Here is an 18,147-nt window from a genome sequence, read left to right as displayed (position 1 = left end):
AAGACGGCTGAAAAGGCCCAGCGGGGAAGGAAGCTGAGGGCCCCCCTGCCCTTCGTGGGGCGGGCCTGCCTCCCAAGTGTTACAGCCCCCAAACAGCAGCACTGACGAAATCCCAAGGGTGAGGTTTAGAACCTTTATTATTGGCCCTTTGCCACTAGTAATTTGTATAAATAAGAAAAATATTTTTACAAACTGAATCTTTGTCAACGAATAAGATTCTTGCCTTTTAAACCTTCTAATTATCAGTTTAGCTGAGTGAATAAGTGACTTCATGGTAAACTGGGATCCTGTTTGGTGAAAAGTGAGTTTTTGAGAGTAAGAGAAATTAAACAGAAAGGAGAATGACATTGTGTAAAGAAAGAATCTTGTGTGATGAATTTTGTCCTGAAACAGAATAGTTATGTAAGAAAGTAAAAGGCAGAGCAAAAGTTCAAGAAAGTTTAGAATGTTTGTAGATGGTCTGTGCAGGTTAAATGAAACTCATAAAAGAGAATTTGTGAAAGAATTTACATGTGATCCAGTTGACTATGTATTTCCTTTAAAATCTTTTAACTTGTAAAAATAACCAATTGTATTGCTTCTTCTGATATATTTCATGTAAATAATAGATTGCTGAATGTTATGTTAATTGTAAAAAAAAACCTTCTTATGTAATGTTACCTGTTGATTTACAGAATGATCCATGGTATGATAATTCTGCTCTACAAGTTTTACAAACAGTGAATGAATTAATTAGACCAAAAAGATTTATAGCAGCATTAATACTAGGCATTTTAGCTTTAATTTCTATAGTCACTACGTTTGCAGTAGCCACAACTGCTTTAGTGCAAGAAGTGCATACTGCACATTTTGTTAACACTTTAAGCAACAATATTACATTAGCTTTAATGACACAGGCCAATATAGATAATAAACTTGAGGCAAAAATAAATATTTTAGAAGAAGTAGTTTTAGCTTTAGGTCAGGATATAAAATTCATACAACATAAGTTACAAACAAAATGTCATTCAGCATTTCAAGCTATTTGTGTCACTCCTTTAACTTATAATCTTTCTACATCTTGGGACAAGATACAAGCACATCTTCAAGGAGTATGGAAAGATAATGACATAACACATGACTTACAAAACTTACAGAAAGACATTACAGCTATAAGTGAAGCCCACCTACCTACCACATCTCTTGATGCATTGGCTCAATCTTTAACTAATAATTTTAAGGCCCTTAATCCTTTAACTTGGATTCAGTACATTGTGTTTATAGCTATTATTGGATGTTTAATCTTTTATGTTGTCTTAATTGTACCTTGTGTCATGCGTTGTTTACTCTCCTCTATCAAAACCATACGCCAAGACCTCTTTGAATTGCGTTTCATAAACAAAAAAGGAGGAACTGCCGTACCCACGGTAACTGGAACTGCCGGCTTCCCGGCAAGTGGCCGTTGCGAGGCAGCGCTGTCCGCGTTGTAAAACGCATGGAAAGGTGGTTAGTGCTCTCGGGAGCGAAGCCCCCAGCACCTCCAGTGTGCACAGCGACAGAAATGTTGCCTAGCATACTATTGTATGAACGCAATCAGTCAAGAGAACTATGGCACGTTGGTAACAAACCTTTCTATGTTTGTTGAATACTTGTTTGTCTTGTCAGAATGAACTATGAGAGTTTAAACAAACACAGTGATTTACGGATCCAGGTTAAAACCAGCAAGAATGGCTGTGTCAGACTCAGTGGCTCCAAGAGAGCCTGCACAACAGCACGTCCCTACCATAAATGTCAGTGACTTGAGACAATGCAGGCACAGCAAACAAGATGTTCCAACATGACATACACTATCACCACCTGCAATAAAACTTTACTTAGAAAAACATCTTACTTCACTAATTTTCATATGTAATACAAATCAATAGAGTAGTTTGACAAACAATCAATTATAAATCAAAGTATAGTTACTAATAAGAATAAAAATATATAGAAAATATATATAGAAGTAGTCAAGCATTATACGTAAAAGAATATGTTCAGCTATTTTTAAAAGAGATTATAAGAAACTGAGAACAGTTACAGGGCTAAGAGAAGTCACAAGCCTTGACATTCCTAGATAAGAGGGAGTAAGCAGGTGTTACTGATAAACCACCTCCCTCCGGAGAGCAAAACCTTGAAAACATGTAATGCATGATAAACCACATATGCAGACACAAAGATAATTTACAAGCATAAGCAAAATAACGATTACATTGTTTGAACCTTGGAAAGAAAATGTATAAATACCAACCTCTAAACTCAGTAAAATTTACAGCTGCCTACTTCACCAAGTGCTGTGTGCAGTCTGTCATTTATCCTGCGTCGACCTCTCAACCAACCTGTACCGTTCACCCTGAGCACCCTCGGACTGAGGCCCATCGACCGGCGGTCCGCGGCACACAACCTAGGCCTTGGGTTAGCTGTGGTTGTAACACTCTACAGGATGGGTTTTCCTGAAGCTGCCAGTTCTTTTAGAACTCGTCAAATTGAGGCTGCTCCAACCAGTTCTCCAGATGATGGATTTAAAGCAAATGTTGTCTTTAAGGAGATTGAGAAGAAGCTTGAAGAGGAAGGGGAACAGTTTGTGAAGAAAATTGGTGGTATTTTTGCCTTCAAGGTGAAGGATGGCCCTGGGGGTAAAGAGGCCACCTGGGTGGTAGATGTGAAGAATGGCAAAGGGTCAGTGCTTCCTAACTCAGATAAGAAGGCTGACTGCACAATCACAATGGCTGACTCTGACTTACTGGCTTTAATGACTGACAAAATGAATCCTCAGTCTGCTTTCTTTCAAGGCAAACTGAAAATCACTGGCAACATGGGTCTGGCCATGAAGTTGCAAAATCTTCAGCTTCAGCCAGGCAAAGCTAAGCTGTGAAGAACTCCCTTTGGCTACTTTTGAAAATCAAGATGAAATATATAGCTACATATCCATATATTTCATTGTCAGAATTTAGACTGAAACTACACATTGGCAAATTGTGCGAGACAGATTTGTTTTTCAATTGTATGACCAATCCTGTTTTTCCTAAGCTCTGGATGGATAGAGCCTGATGGTGTACAGCTGCTTTGCTGAGCTGTATACAATTGTGCATTACAAAGTTAATATGGTAATTATGGTTTGGGTTAAAACTGAGTTTCAGAATAAAATTACGAAGAGTAAAATCCAAAAAATTATGTAGATAAAAGCTCTTATTATGCTTATAAAGTATATTTAGGGATTATTCTGCTGAATATTCAATTTAAGAGTTTTCCTTGGGAGAACTAGTGAAGAAACAGTTCCAATAACTGGTCAGTAATTAGTGTTATGCACTTAATGACATTAATTAATCTCTCATGAATGGTGCTTAAAATTCTGCACTGCGATGATAAAAAAAAACCAACTTGAGCATTTCCCATTTCAAATAAAATTTTGCATTTCATGCCATCAGAAACAGTATTTTCTTCCCAAATTAAAATAAAAGAAATATGATCACTTCTTAGAAGGGGAGATGTGTTGCTGAACACAGGCTTATTTTTAAAATAAAAATGTTTTAAAACTGGGTTTCCTTCTTGAAAAATATGTGTATTAGAGTCATAAAACATGCTGTTAAAAATAAAGTTTGCTTTGAGATGCACAGTTTTAAAATTATAATCTATTCAAATTTATAAAGCTCTCCGTCTGTGTTGTAATTTTCATGTGTGTTTAAGTATCTGCATTTATATTTTTTCCTAATTTTCTAATGCTAATGTTATTTTTTATAATTCAGTAACAGAGGATAAAATAATGCTTTTGGAATAATGTTTAATAGAAAATTAAAATGGCAAAAAAAAGAAAGAAAATTATGAAATCCTAAGAAAGGAAATAGCACAGGATATTAACAATTGGAAGAACATACCATGCTCATGGCTGGGAAGAATCAACATTGTTAAAATATCTGTACTTCCCAAAGCAATCTACCTATTCAATGCCATTCCTATTAAAATACCAACATCATACTTTCAAGATTTGGAAAAAATGATTCTGTGTTTCGTATGGAACCAGAAAAAAAACCCATATAGCTAAGGCAGTTCTTAGTAATAAAAATAAAGCCAGAGGTATCACCATAGCAGACTTTAGGCTGTACTACAAAGCCATATTGGTCAAGACAGCATGGTACTGGCACAAAAACAGAGACATAGACATTTGGAATCAAATAGAAAACCAGGAAATGAAACTAACATCTTACAACCATCTAATCTTTGATAAACCAAACAAGAACATACGTTGGGGGAAAGACTCCCTATTCAATAAATTGTGCTGGGAGAACTGGATATCCACATGTAAAAGACTGAAACTGGACCCACACCTTTCTCCACTCACAAAAATTGATTCAAGATGGATAAAGGACTTAAATTTAAGGCATAAAACAATAAAAATCCTCCAAGAAAGCATAGGAAAAACACTGGATGATATTGGCCTGGGGAAAGACTTCATGAAGAAGACTGCTGTGGCAATTATAACAACAACAAAAATAAACAAATGGGACTTCATTAAACTGAAAAGCTTCTGTACAGCTAAGGAGGTAACAACCAAAACAAATGGGAAAAGATATTTGCATATTTTGAATCAGACAAAAGCTTGATAACTAGGATCTATAGAGAACTCAAATTAATCCACATGAAAAAAGCCAACAATCCCATATATCAACAGGCAAGAGACATGAATAGAACCTTCTCTAAAGAAGACAGATGAATGGCTAATAAACATGAAAAAATGCTCGTCATTCCTAATTATTAGAGAAATGCAAATCAAAACCACCCTGAGATACCATCTAACCCCTGTGAGAATGGCCCACATCACAAAATCTCAAAACTGCAGATGCTGGCATGGATGTGGAGAGAAGGGAACACTTCTACACTGCTGGTGGGACTGCAAACTAATACTACCTTTTTGGAAGGAAGTATGGAGAAACCTCAAAGAACTCGGTCTAGACCTCCCATTTGATCCTGCAATCCCATTACTGGGCATCTACCCAGAAGGAAAAAAATCCTTTTATCATAAGGACACTTGCACTAGACTGTTTAATACAGCTCAATTTATATTTGCCAAAATGTGGAAACAGCCTAAATGCCCACCAACCCAGGAATGGATTAACAAGCTGTGGTATATGTTCACCATGGAATACTATTCAGCCATTTTAAAAAATGGAGACTTTACATCCTTTGTATTAACCTGGATGGAAGTGGAAGACATTATTCTTAGTAAAGCATCACAAGAACGGAGAAGCATGAATCCTATGTACTCGGTTTTGATATGAGGACAATTAAAGACACGGTGGGGGTGGGGGAAGGGGAGAGCAGAGAGAGAAAGAAGGAGGGAGGGGGTGGGACCTTGGTGTGTGCCACACCTTTTGGGGGCAAGAGACGATTGCAAGAGGGCCTTTACCTAACAAATGCAATCAGTGTAACCTGGTTTCTTGTACCCTCGATAAATCCCCAACAATTAAAAAAAATAGTGACTAATTGTCACATAAATTGGATTTAATTTTGACCAAAGTACATTACTTGAACATTAATTTTTAATTCAATTTGTTAATATGTTGTTTAGGATATTACATCCTCATTTATAAGTGAAAGAGGTTTGTAATTTCCCCTTTATAATAATATATTTTCTCCAATTTTAGTATCAGGTGTATCCAGATTAAGTAGAATGATTTGGAAGTATTTCTTCTTTTTCTATTGTCTATACGATTTGGCATGATCTGTTTTTTGAAATTATCTTTTACTTTTATTTTTATAAATATCATAATATTTATAAATATTAGTTGTCTATTTTTTGAGACTTTGGAAAAAAATAAGAAGTTAACTGATGACTTCATACTGAACCTCAGAGTCAAAGCATTCTATAATAGACATACTCTTACTTGCAATGTGAATATTACTTTCTTTGCATTATTATTATTAGTGCTTAATATTTCAATGCAGTAATTGCCTGATTTATTTTCTGAATGAATTTATCTTTGTTCTTTACAAGGTTTTTATTTCTAGTCCTTATCTTAAACATTGTTATTGTTATTATATTTTAAGCCTTTTTAATTTTGTGAAGGCAAAAAGTGGAAACCTAATAAATACATGTATATGTAAAAAAAATTTTTTTAAGAAATTTTAATTAGATATACTTAAAATGTACATTGTTTTGTAAAAATCTAACTATGTATGTTGGGCAGCGCCTGTGGCTCAAGGAGTAGGGTGCTGGTCCCATATGCCGGAGGTGGCGGGTTCAAACCCAGCCCCGGCCAAAAAAAAAAAAAAAAAAAAAAAAAAAAATCTAACTATGTATACTTAATAATTTCCAAACAATGAAAGCTATTTGTTAATTTTAAGTAAACTGACCTTTTCATGACTCTGTTGTATCTGCCTTGTGTTGGAAAGCATTTGTGTTTGGTTGCAACATGGAGGTCTGACCCCTGGATGGTGTCAGTCATTTGTGACCTTAAGGGCGTCTTGATTTGGGTTTGGGAGGAGAATGTAGATTCACAGCAGTAACTGGTTGAAAAGCAAGAAAGCGTTTCTCAGGTACGTTGCTGAAGGCCTGGATACTCCACTACATTTTTACTATTTCAGTTGGATCTTCCCCAGCATCAAACAATGACTTTAAAATGTCACCTCCTGAGAACTTCATCGATTCCGTCTGCAGTTCTTTAGGTGCCTTAGTGATATCAACCGGGTGAGTATGAAATGCTAGCTTGAGTGTGATGTTATGATTTTCGCAGTCCAGGAGCCTTTCACCGTAACCCAGTTAACAAGCCTAATACAGCTGGGTGTTCTTTAGATGACTCCTGTATGTCATCCTGCTCCTCAGTGACCTTTGCTAACTGGGGAAATGCTCATCTCAAATTTCCTTTGGAAGAAGAGTTTTGAAAAAAGATAGCTGTTTTGGGCGGCGCCTGTGGCTCAACAGAGTAGGGCACCAGCCCCATATGCTGGAGGTGGCAGGTTCAAACCCAGCCCCAGCCAAAAAAAAAGAAAGAAAGAAAGAAAGAAAAGAAGAGAAAAAAGATAGCTGTTTTTGAAATGCTTGGATTTTTTGGCACATACCACATATAGACTTAGTTTTACCTTGCAAAGAAATATTAAAGTCGTTTTGACTTGACATGATATCACACAGAAATGCTGCATTCCTATAGAAACCTTTTTTCAATAATTCACATTGCTGATACTGTTCTTCATAAAACTTAACTATTTGTTCTCTCAGAGATAAAATTTTTGCTGTCCCTGTGATAGTCAATGCACTTTAGAATGATACAGTAAATCCACACTGAATACCTCATTGTTCAACTTTAGCATGATACAGTGCCATGTTGCATTGCACAAATATGATTAATGATACTTTAAATAACTTAATAACTTTTTGCAATGTTTTCCTTAATAGTAACTTCAGCAAAGAGATTTTGCTGATGCAAGATACAATGAAAAGAAGCAAGAGCATCTGGATCAGTTAATACTATTTTTTATTTGTGCAATAAACCTTTCCTATTTTCCTGCCATGGAATGTGCACCGTCTGTATATACACTCACTAAATTTACAAAATTCAGTCCAACTTCACAACGCTTATCTTGAAAGTTGTTGAAGGTATCTATTCCCCATGTTCTATTCACAGGAGTGTCCAAAGTAATTAACTCTTAGTAGTCTTAGTCTTCTGTTATGACCTGAATGAAGTATAAAACCTGCATCAAGTCAGTATTATCAGTTGATTCATCCAAACCAATCAAATAATACACATTTTCCTTTTGAAGTATTGCATGATGTTCTGTTAACTTGAAGGATAATTCATGCTGCCTCCTTGAAAGAGGCAGTTGTTTGTACTTTAAAACATTGTTGGGGTCTAAGCATCCTGCAACTTCAGTGGTTCATTCTTTCATGACTTCTACATCATCAAATGGCTTCCCTTTTTACTGAGTATATAAACTACTTTATAGTTATAAACTACTTTATAAGTTTCTTCAGTGGCATTATTTCCAGGTTTTATTACTGCTTAAAATAATTGCTTTGCTTTTGCTTTTCATCTTTTAATTTCTGCAATACAACTTTTCATGCCTCTTCCCCTAATTTAAAATATTGTGGTCCTTATGAGTGTTATAATGCTGATGAGCATTGAATTTCTCTAATGTTGGTATTGCAATGTCACAAAGCAAGCAAATCATCTTCTCTGTAGCAGAAGCAAGACAATATTGCAATTCCCAACTCTCAGTAAAAATCTATTTTCCTCCCTCAGTATTCCCTTGATCTTCATTGATGTGATGGCTGTTAAGCAGACAGAATTAAAAAATACTGTTGAGCTGTGCAACTATTCACAAATTCCACTTCAAACAGAAACATAGGGCACCATTGCTAAAGGCTGATAACAGACCAGTGTACTCAACCCCATGAATTCTCACCACACAGCCTCATGCAGTAGTGGTGACACTCAGACAGGAAAGTTAGATAATATTTATTCACTTTCTGGTGAACCAGTGAGAGAAGGCAGTCATAGTAATGGTGGGTAAAATCAAACAAGAAATGTTTGCAGAGTGAATATTATAAAGAGTACCTCCTTCCTTCATGCAGTTCAAAAACAATCCCAAAGAGGACAGGCTCCTGAACACATTTATATGGCATCCTTCATTGCCACACACTTGTGTGATTATCATAGACTTTACATATTTTCAGTTAACAATAATGTATATTCATTCATTGATTCATTTTCCAGCCCATTTATTCCATTTTAGGATCTTGCTTGACCAGAGCTCATCCTGGTAGCTCAGTGTGCCAGGCAGGAGCCAATCCTAACAGGACACCCCCCTGCCAATGCACACTTGCCCACACTCAGACTAGGCACAGCTTTGGGATGTGGGAAGAAACCAGGGCAATGGAGAAAACTCATATACATGGGGACAGTGTGCAAACTCCACAGACAGCGGCATCAGCCAGGAATCTATTTTTTCATCAACGTCCTAAAGAAATGTTATTGAACAAAATGAGGTATTATTTGAGGACCAGCTACACATCCATATACTTACACAAGTGCTAATTTAAAGAGGAGATGCAGTACCATTACTTGTTGATCTGAAATATATATGTATATTTATTTACATATTAAATGGAAAAGTGATTGCAAGCTGTTGGTGTCCAAAACACATTTGAAGCCATCCTAATATACACTAAGCCACTAACATAGTTCTTTCTGAACCACCCTTACAATGAGCATGTATGCTTTAACAATAAGGAAAATAATAAGATTATTTCTCCTTTTAAATAACTTGCATATAAATTGAAACTAACCAATGAGCATATTTGTGCACAAAGGGAAGTAAAACTCAGGAGAAATCAATGGACGGGTGGGGAAGGCAAAAATCTACCTAACAGGTACCATGAAGAGTATCTGCATGATGGGCACAATTATAGCCATGACTCAAGCATTACAAAAGTGATCCATGTAACCAAAAATATTTGTACTCCCTTAATATTGAGAAATAAAAAAATACTTTTCATATACAATTAAAAGAAATGTCAATAAAAACCTTCCAAAAATAAAGCCCCAGGCCTAGTTGGTTTCACTAGTGAAGTCTACCAAACGTGCAAAAAATTAGACCAATTCTCTACTAGCTCTCCCAAGAAATATTAACAGACTACTTCCTAACCCATTCTCCAAGGACAGCATTATTCTGATATCAAAACCAGACGAAGACAGTATGGTTGAGGAAAAGTACAAATTATTTCTCAAGAACATAGATCCAAAACTCCTCAACAATACTTACCTGGCAGGGGAGATACCATGATCACAAAACTCCTCAACAAAATATTAGCAAATCTTTGCTCATTCCACAATGTATTAAAGCATCAAATGGTGCCTCACAATTATATAAAATTATTGTCAATAAAAATAAAATCAAATCCAACATATATTGAAAAATTATGCACCACTACCAAGTGGAATTTATTCCAAAGCTAAGCACCTGAAAACCAATTAATGTAATACAGGGCATCAACAGACCGAGAGCCAGGGTGCTCTGAAAGCCACTGAGGGTGGGGGCAGGACCCCTAACAGGTGTCGCCTCCGCCCAGGCTGTGCCTGCAGCCCCTCTGCTGCCACCACCTCCGCCAGGACCAGCCATCTCTCAGCCTCCTGCGCTTACTCGATGGATTTTTCTCATCACGTTGTGAGGAGAAAATCACACCCACTAAAAGATAACAAAAGATGGCGTTCCCTTTCAGCCTTCAAAACTAATTTCTAAACCTGAGAAAGAAATTCCACCCAAAACACCTAGTAATGGCCGCGCTCCTGGCGAGGGAGGCCCAGGACAGATAGAGGTTTCTGGACCAGAAAGGCGCTGTCCAGGACTGGCTGGGGGCCAGAAAATGAAGAGGAAGCCAAAACCTGCTCCCTGAACCTGCTCCTCCGAGTCCAATACGCGCAAAGCAAAGGTACCCAGAGCGCACGCGGACTGATGGCCAACAGGCGGGAGGCAGCAGGCACTGAGCGCGCCATCTCTTGCTCGCAGTCTTTAGCCGGAGAAAACCTCAGACGTCAGTAAGGACCAGGCATGTTGGACATTGTCAGTCGAGTCCACGTGGGTGGAGACTTCTGCCCTGAGGCTACACCTGGTCCTGGGCGGACTGCCCCGGGGCCCTGACCTGCTGCACTGGAGGGGTTCTGGAAGGGTCACAGTCCCCACCCAGAGAGAAGGAGCCTTCAGAAGTCACCTCCACGCTTGGCTGAGGATGTAGGCTTGGGGAGCCACGAGAAGCGGGGTACAAAAGCGTAGGCGGAGGCTCGGCGGCGGGGAGAGGGCCGCCCCGCGGGTGCAAAGGGAGCCCCGGTGCCCCCGCCGTCCCTCAGGAGCACCCACTGACCCACCTGCCTCGGAGGAAAGGAATCTGGGAGAGCAGGCGGCGCCGACTGAGAAGCGGGTGGACTCTGGAGGCTCCCGTGTTGCTGCCCCCGCTGCGGGGGTTTGGAAGTGCTCAGCGTCTCTGGGCCTCTTGTGCTGCAGAGATGATGGAGCAGAGTGGCCCTCATTGGGGCTGCGCGGGCTGCCCGAGGCACTGCGGTGTGGGATAAGCCCCTTCTCCTCCCTTGCGGAGCCCGCCCTAGCTGTGCTAACCGGGGCTCCTTAACTTGCCAATTAAATCTGGCTGCTCTTTAACTCAGTAGTCACAAAAGCACCGAGACTACACACGCGTCGATTCCCGCTAGTGAGTGAGGTGCCTGGACCTGTGGGCCCTGCAGAGAATGATTGCCAGAACCCCTTGCCCCACCGGCTCCCTGTGCCGGAACCAGCAAGGAGGGAGATGGGGGCCAGGCACAGTTCGAGATGAGTCAGGGTCTCTGATGGGTCATGAAGTGGTGCGTGAGCCAAGGCAGAAGCAGCCACCCATCACAGGACCCTGCTCCAGAGCTGCATGGGGAACGGGGGTCTGGACTGAGGACCCAATGCACGACAACACAGCAGCACTGCACCCCTCCCACTGCCAGGCCAGGCGGCCTCAACCCAGTCCTGCCTCCCACCTGGCCCTAGGTGTGGCCACATCTCTGGTGGATGAGGGCAGAAACTTGCTCAATGTCACTAAGACCCTGCTAAAGTCCAGATTACTTGCCCTTCATGTTTGGTCTGGCCAACAGGGGGAGTCTGGTTCCTTCTAGGGTCCCTGCTGGCAGCCAGATTAGTGAGGACACTGGTCAGAATACAACCCTGTTAAGTTCTTTTTTACCCATGCCTGAGTGAAAGGAGTGTTGAGGGCACAATCTGTGCAACATTTTATCTGCTAAATTATGAAAATATTACTACAGCACTTCCTATGAGCTTAATCCATCAGACCTGTTCCAAACATATTAACTCATTTAGTGCCCACAGGGCTCCAGGAGATTACACTTTCATCATCCCATTCACAGATGCAGACACAGAAGTTCAGAGTGGTTATGTGACTTGGACAAGTCATGCTGGCAGTGGGTTCAAGACACCCAGCTCCAAGGCACCTGTGCTTCCAATCCCAGCATACTTTTCCCAAAATAAACAAGGACAGGCTGGTGGGTCTGACCAGGTACCTCCTTCACTTGGAGGCCCCATGAAGACCCACCCTCTCTCTCACCTCCCCACTCTTCCACAGTGGGGTGGGGGGTCCAAAGGAGGTGTGAGACCTGGCATAAGGCAAGCCTACCCTCTGAACCAAAACAGCCCAGCTTCCTGAGAGATGCCTACACACTTGTCCCTCTATGTTCTCAGTGCTGTGGCTCAGCCCCACCAGTTGCCAACCCAGGGAGGGTCCAAGGATGCTCTTTCCAACAACGGACCTCAGGAGACCAAAGGTGTCAGTAGTGGTGAGAAAACAGGGTAAGACTCACAAGAGGCTGTTTCCCCAAGACCCAGTCCTCCTTGGGGTACTTGGAACAACACCTGGTGCTGCAGGTGCCACAGGTAGCACCCTTGGGGGCCACCAGTTCCCATTTTTCTTCCAGAATCTGTGCCTGGAAACTCAGGGCCAAAGCATCCCCTGTTAAGGTCTGTGAGAGAAATAGAAACTCCTTCAGGCCAGGAAGGGGACTTCAGCGATGTCCAAAGCCCAGGTCCTGGTGATGGTGGACGCTTTTTCAACTCCTGCAGGGAGAATCAGATATGTCCCGCCTACAGAGGCGAGCCTCTGAGGGCGTGGGCAGCCCCACACAGCTCACTCTGTACTCAGTTCCCCCACACCGTCCTCCGGAGAGCCTCCTTCACATCCTTGTTCCTCAGGGTGTATATGAAGGGGTTCAGCACCGGGGTGACAATGGTGTTGAGAACTGTGATGCCCTTGGTCAACTCCAAGGAGCTCTCTACCGAGGTCCTCACGTGCAAAAAGATAGTGGAGCCGTACCAAATGAGCACGACCGTGAGGTGGGACGAGCAGGTGGAGAAGGCCCGGTGGCGGCCGGCGCCCGAGGGTATCCTGATGATGGTGCCAATGATGTAGATGTAGGAGACCAGCGTGATGAAGCAGGACCCCAGGATGACGCAGAAGGCGATGCCAAAGGAAGCCAGCTCCACCGCCCTCGTGTCGGTGCAGGACAGCACTATCCAGGGCGCGATGTCGCAGAAGAAGTGGTTGATGACGCGAGAGCCGCAGAAGGACAGGCGCGCGACAAGCGCAGCGGGCCCCGCGATGGCTGCAAAGCCACTCAGCCAGGAGCCCAGGGCGAGCCAAGCCACGAGCCTGGGAGTCATGATGCTGCAGTAGCGCAACGGCAGGCATATGGCCAGGTAGCGGTCGTAGGCCATGGCGGCCAGCAGGAAGTACTCGGTGCAGCCCAGCGAGAAGACGAAGTACATCTGCGCGGCGCAGCCGGCGAAGGAGATAGCTTCGCTCTGGGAGGCGAAGGTGGCCAGGGCCTTGGGCACGCAGGCCGTGGTGTACCATATCTCCAGGAAGGACAGGTTGCAGAGGAAAAAGTACATGGGCGTCTGGAGGCGCCGGTGCGCGGCAACCAGGGAGATGATGGCCGTGTTCCCAGCCAGTGTGAGCACATACATGAGCAGGAAGAGCAGGAAGAGCCCGGCGCGCAGTCTCTGAGGGCCTGGGAAGCCCAACAGGATGAAGGGCCCCTGCACCGAGAGGTTGTGGCCCCGGCTCCAGGCCATGGGCGCTGTCAGGACCACACCACTGCGCCGCATGGAGCGGGTACCCCCACCCCTGGAGGGAGCCCCACTGGGCGCTGGGCCCCTCCCCCACTCTGTGGGGGCTGCTCACCTTATCCTAGAATCCAAGGACCCCGGCCAGGTCCAGCATCCCCGTGATATCGTGGGATTGAGCGGACTAGGGAGCAAAAGCGGTTCAGTGAACACGTGGGTGTGGCTCGTGGTTGCTTCTCACCTGAGGGGTTCGTTATTTTCCTCTTCTGGAGTCAAGATGGCTGGCACAGGGCAGGAAGTAGGAGTTTTCACCAATGAAATTATGTATGCCCTAACTGTGGCATTTTCACCCAACTAAACCGGATGGGATGCTGGGGGAGCACTATGCTCTGTAAAGCTCCCTACCAGGACAACAGCCTCCAGGCCTAGCCCCTGCGAGACGCCCACTTCCTCTTGACCTGGGCCTCCAGCCTAGATTAGGTGTTGACTGAGAATGGAGGGAAACAGATTTCCTAAAATGTGATTTTTTATTTTTTTATTATATTTATCTATTTTTGCGATTTTTAGCCTGGGCTGGGTTTGAACCCATCACCTCTGGTATATGGGGCCGGTGCCCTACGCCTTTGAGCCACAGGCACCGCCTGTGATTTTTTTTTTTTTTTTTTTTTTTTTTTGAGACAGAGTTCACTCTGTCACCCTGGTAGAGTGTTAATGGCGTCATAGCTCACAGCAAACTCAAACTCCAGAGCACAAGGAATCCTCCCGCCTCGGCATCCCAGAGTGCTGGGATCACAGGTGTGAGCCATGTGCCCACCCAAATGTGAAAAAAAAAAACTTTTTTAAGACGGAGTCTCACTTTGTAGAGTGATGTGGAGTAATAGTTCACAGCAACCTCAAACTCTTGGGCTCAGACCATTCTCTTGTCTCAGCCTCCCAAGTAGCTGGGACTACTTGGGCCCCCGCCACAACGCCCGACTATTTTTAGAGACGTGGTCTCGCTTTGGCTCAGGCTGGTCTCCAACTCGTGAGCTCAGGCAATCTACCCGCTTCAGCCTCCCAAAGTGCTGGGATTACAAGCGTGAAATTTTTAAACAGCTGGACACCAGCGCCCCCTCCTAACCAGGAGCTGGTGGGCGGGGCGGCCGGCGAAGAGGTGCGGCGGCCCGGGAGGAGAGTGGGGTCTGACGGCCTCAGCCTGGGCCTGACTTGGAGTTCTAGGGCCGCCCGCCCGCTGTTCCCGGCCAAGGAGCGACCCAGGGGATAGCGAGCGGGCCGAGGGCCCTCAAAACAGCAAGGGAGGAGACGCGGGAGTTAAAGCTCAGTCGCCATAGCAACGGGAAGCATTCTGCGCACGCTTCCTCTCCGCGGCCACGCACACGCACACAAATGCTGCTCACCTGTGCACATGCGCACACCACCCAGACCGGCCCTCTGCTCCCAGGAGTACTCACCCTGTTCTTGGAGGAGAACTCGCGGCGTCTCTCACCCAGGGGTCTCTCAGCTCTGTGGGCTCCCCAGACCCACAGGGTGGTCAGTGCAGCAGTCCTTAATCAGCGCCAGTCTGTAAGGAAATGACTGATGCTACAACCCACACCTGCACGGGACTTCTGCCCAGGCAGAGAGCCCACCTGCTGCTGTCCCGCCCCAGCCCCATGAGCAGGCAGTCTGCTTTTTCCGGGCAAAAGCAAAGCCCCAGGGAAGCCCCTGAAAGCATGCAGGGGCCTAAGCAGGCACCCCTCCAGGTGGGGCCAGGTGGACAGCGCCCTAGAAGGGACAGTCTTTTCAGCAGCACCCCCCATGACGCCTTTTGCCAAGGGCCTGAGTGTCCCTGTTGGAGAACAGGCCTGGCTGCCTCCTGAACACCCAGGGTGGGGCAGACCCGGCAGGGGCTGTGGTGGGGCTATCATAGGCCTGGGGCTCTAGAGCTGCAGGATCTAACCAGCCCTCACACCGCACCCATAGGGTCTCTTTTTGTCCCAGGGGACACCACGCTGCCCAGCAATATGGGTGTCCAGATTGAGGGCATGGGAGAATAGCACTATTTTTCCTCAGCCCTGACTTGGACAAGCCTTGCATTTAGAAAGACATTTTTGCCAACAACCACTGCAAGGGCTGAACGGAAAGAAAAGAAACCCCCACAACACCTGCTCCTTCTGGGACCTTGCCCTTCAATCCCAGATTTCCCATGTTACCTGCTTAGGAGCCAGCGTTTCCTCCTGTGTCCTGGCTTGATGCAACCCTGCTTTCCCCTCCCTGTCCCCTGCACTGTGTGGTGTAAGGACCAGGACCCACCTGCCTGTGCTGAAGAAGAACACCCAGGTCTTAAAGAAGCCTCCTGCCCCACATCTTGTTGCATCCCCTGAGGCCCAGAAGAAAATGGAATTGAAGTCAGGGAGCTTGGCCTAGACCAAAATAGGGTCTGGGAACCCTATGTGCACAGGGGGTCATGGCGGGGGCAGGGTGGCAGGCAGAAGTGAGCCCACCATGAGCCCAGAGGCCCAGCTTCTCTGGGGGGAATTGACCCGCAAGGGAGAGCACCCACCCAGCTATAAGGTCAGCTCAGGACCAGCCTCAGGCCTTCCTGGGGGTGTGTGGGATGTGGGGGCCCTTCACCAGCTTCCAGGACTTGGCCCTAAGCAGCCTCAAGGTCAGTAGGTCAGCTCACCCTAAGAACCCTCTGGCAGGGACATGCCCCAGGCTGGAGCTCAGTAAGCTGCCAGTCATCCCAGCCAGCCACTTCCTGACTTGCCACAAGGGTCTCCTATGGGTAGAGCTGCCCACCTCCTTCTGGAGATAAGCCAAGAAGTAAGGGGTACAGGGTCATTGGACACTCTGGGGACAGCTAGAGTGGCCAGAGGTTGGCCCCAGAAAGTATCCCGACAGCTCCAACACTAAGACCCGAGCAAAGTCCCTCAGTAGAAGTTCTGAGTCCCAGGCCCATAAGATAGCTCTACCCAAGTGACACTAGTCACTCAGAGAGGCCAGCATTGGCTCTACCTAGTTCAGACCCCAGCGTGTGGGGTGAAGGCTGCCCTGGCCCCATCTCATGGAAAGGAAGTTGTCAGCACCTCTGCTGTTAGCCTGCCTGCTGTCAGCTAAAAGCAGACACCTTGCCTCACATTGTGTGCCCACCTTGCCTCAAATTGTGGCCTCATAGCACCTGCTGCCCCCATGATCTCATAGGGCAGAGGCCCTGGCAGATGGCAGTATCTTCACTAAGTCCTACTGGCCATCACCTGATGTGCTGGCCAAGAGCCCAGACCTGAGGCCACTGGTACTCAGGCTCCCAGTACAGGCAGCAAATGCATCAGATAGAGGTGGCAGCAGAGTGGCCCCACCTTGGGCAGCTGCTGTGTCCCCAGCCATGCCCACCCAGGTGGAGAGCACAGGGTGAGGCTGCACGCAGCAGCAGCAGGCCTACCCAAGCTGGGTTACTTCTGCCTTCCACCCAGGGCTCCCTTGGGCTCAGGCCTGCAAGGACCTTCTTGCCAATTACACACTTGCACACTTGGCAAGAACCTGGCCCTAGGGGCTGGGAAAGGGCCCCAAGGGTATTTTTGGGTGATGCCCAGCCAGCCTAGGTCAGGGCTCCTGCTCTTGGACTATGCCTGACTTTTCCCAAGGCCCACCTGTCTCCAGAGGCCACGCCCTGCACCAGGTCCACACATCTACTTTAGGGCAGCAGGACCCAGTCACCCCTGGGCATGGTCTGGCTGCATAATGGATTGTGGACACTATAGGCAAATGCTCTATGCCTCGGTTTCCTCTTCACTCTCTGGGCATGTTGAGGGGCAAACTGCAGGCTGCCCACATCCTCGACTTCCCCAAAGCTGTTCAGAAGCTACTGCCCTGACAAGAGGCAGGCAAGGGTCTGTTTCCCATCCTTGACTGGGGCCAACTCATGGAAGGTGGGGACCCCCAGCCAGTGGGAACAGATGGTAGCTGTGACCCAGGAGGTGCTGCTTTCCTCAGATGTGTGGCTTTGAGGGAACCTAGGTTCTCTGAGTTCCTCCAGCATCAACCCTGGGAGGACCTGAAGGCCACACCTATAGGCTCACTGGGGGGAACCTACAGCCAGCGCTCAGCTTGTGCCCATGGTAGGACTATGTGCAGTCACACAGGGTCTTGACCTTGGTGGCAGGGACTCAGCTTCTGGGGTGGGGACTCAGCTTCTCCCCACCACCCTGCCCTGAGGTGGTGGCATATTCCCTACCCTCCCAGCCCATTTTCCCTGCCAGCACATTGGGGCAGGTGTTGACCAAAGCAAATTCTAACAAGGCCCCCAGGGCAGGGGGTGCTTGGCAGAAGTTCCAAAGTATATGGACCCTGGCCAGTAACACTTAGGCCCGAGGGTGCCACACTTCCCTGGGGACTCCAGGACCACCTTTGGGCCACCACAGCACAGGTGCCTGCTGCCTCTAATTGGGAGCTCATTAGAATTGGTTCGGAGGCTCCTCCAAGGCCTGAGCAAGAACAAGAACTAATTAGCACTCGCTGCAGTCCTGCCCGAGTCTGGAAAAGCACAGA

At 45.8% G+C, this 18,147-nt stretch overlaps 2 protein-coding genes across 2 annotated transcripts; one reads left to right on the top strand and one right to left on the bottom strand.

Moving 5' to 3' along the window:
- Positions 1-2,422: 2,422 nt before the first annotated feature.
- Positions 2,423-3,156, top strand: LOC128581520 (sterol carrier protein 2-like). The gene has a single exon (XM_053584487.1). It carries the CDS (start codon positions 2,462-2,464, stop codon positions 2,891-2,893), a length of 432 nt encoding a protein of 143 aa, XP_053440462.1. The 5' UTR covers positions 2,423-2,461; the 3' UTR covers positions 2,894-3,156.
- Positions 3,157-10,280: 7,124 nt separating this feature from the next.
- On the bottom strand, positions 10,281-13,629 carry LOC128581156 (olfactory receptor 287-like). The gene is made up of 5 exons (XM_053583534.1): positions 12,709-13,629; positions 12,360-12,518; positions 10,721-10,961; positions 10,446-10,519; positions 10,281-10,361 (listed from the first exon to the last, which is right to left on the bottom strand). Exons 1-5 carry the CDS (start codon positions 13,627-13,629, stop codon positions 10,281-10,283), a joined length of 1,476 nt encoding a protein of 491 aa, XP_053439509.1.
- Positions 13,630-18,147: the final 4,518 nt, after the last annotated feature.

This window comes from Nycticebus coucang, chromosome 3 (genome assembly GCF_027406575.1).
Source record: "Nycticebus coucang isolate mNycCou1 chromosome 3, mNycCou1.pri, whole genome shotgun sequence".
Taxonomy (NCBI): domain Eukaryota; kingdom Metazoa; phylum Chordata; class Mammalia; order Primates; family Lorisidae; genus Nycticebus; species Nycticebus coucang.
Note: the sequence above shows the minus strand (reverse complement) of the source record. Positions and strands in the feature narration are given on the sequence as shown.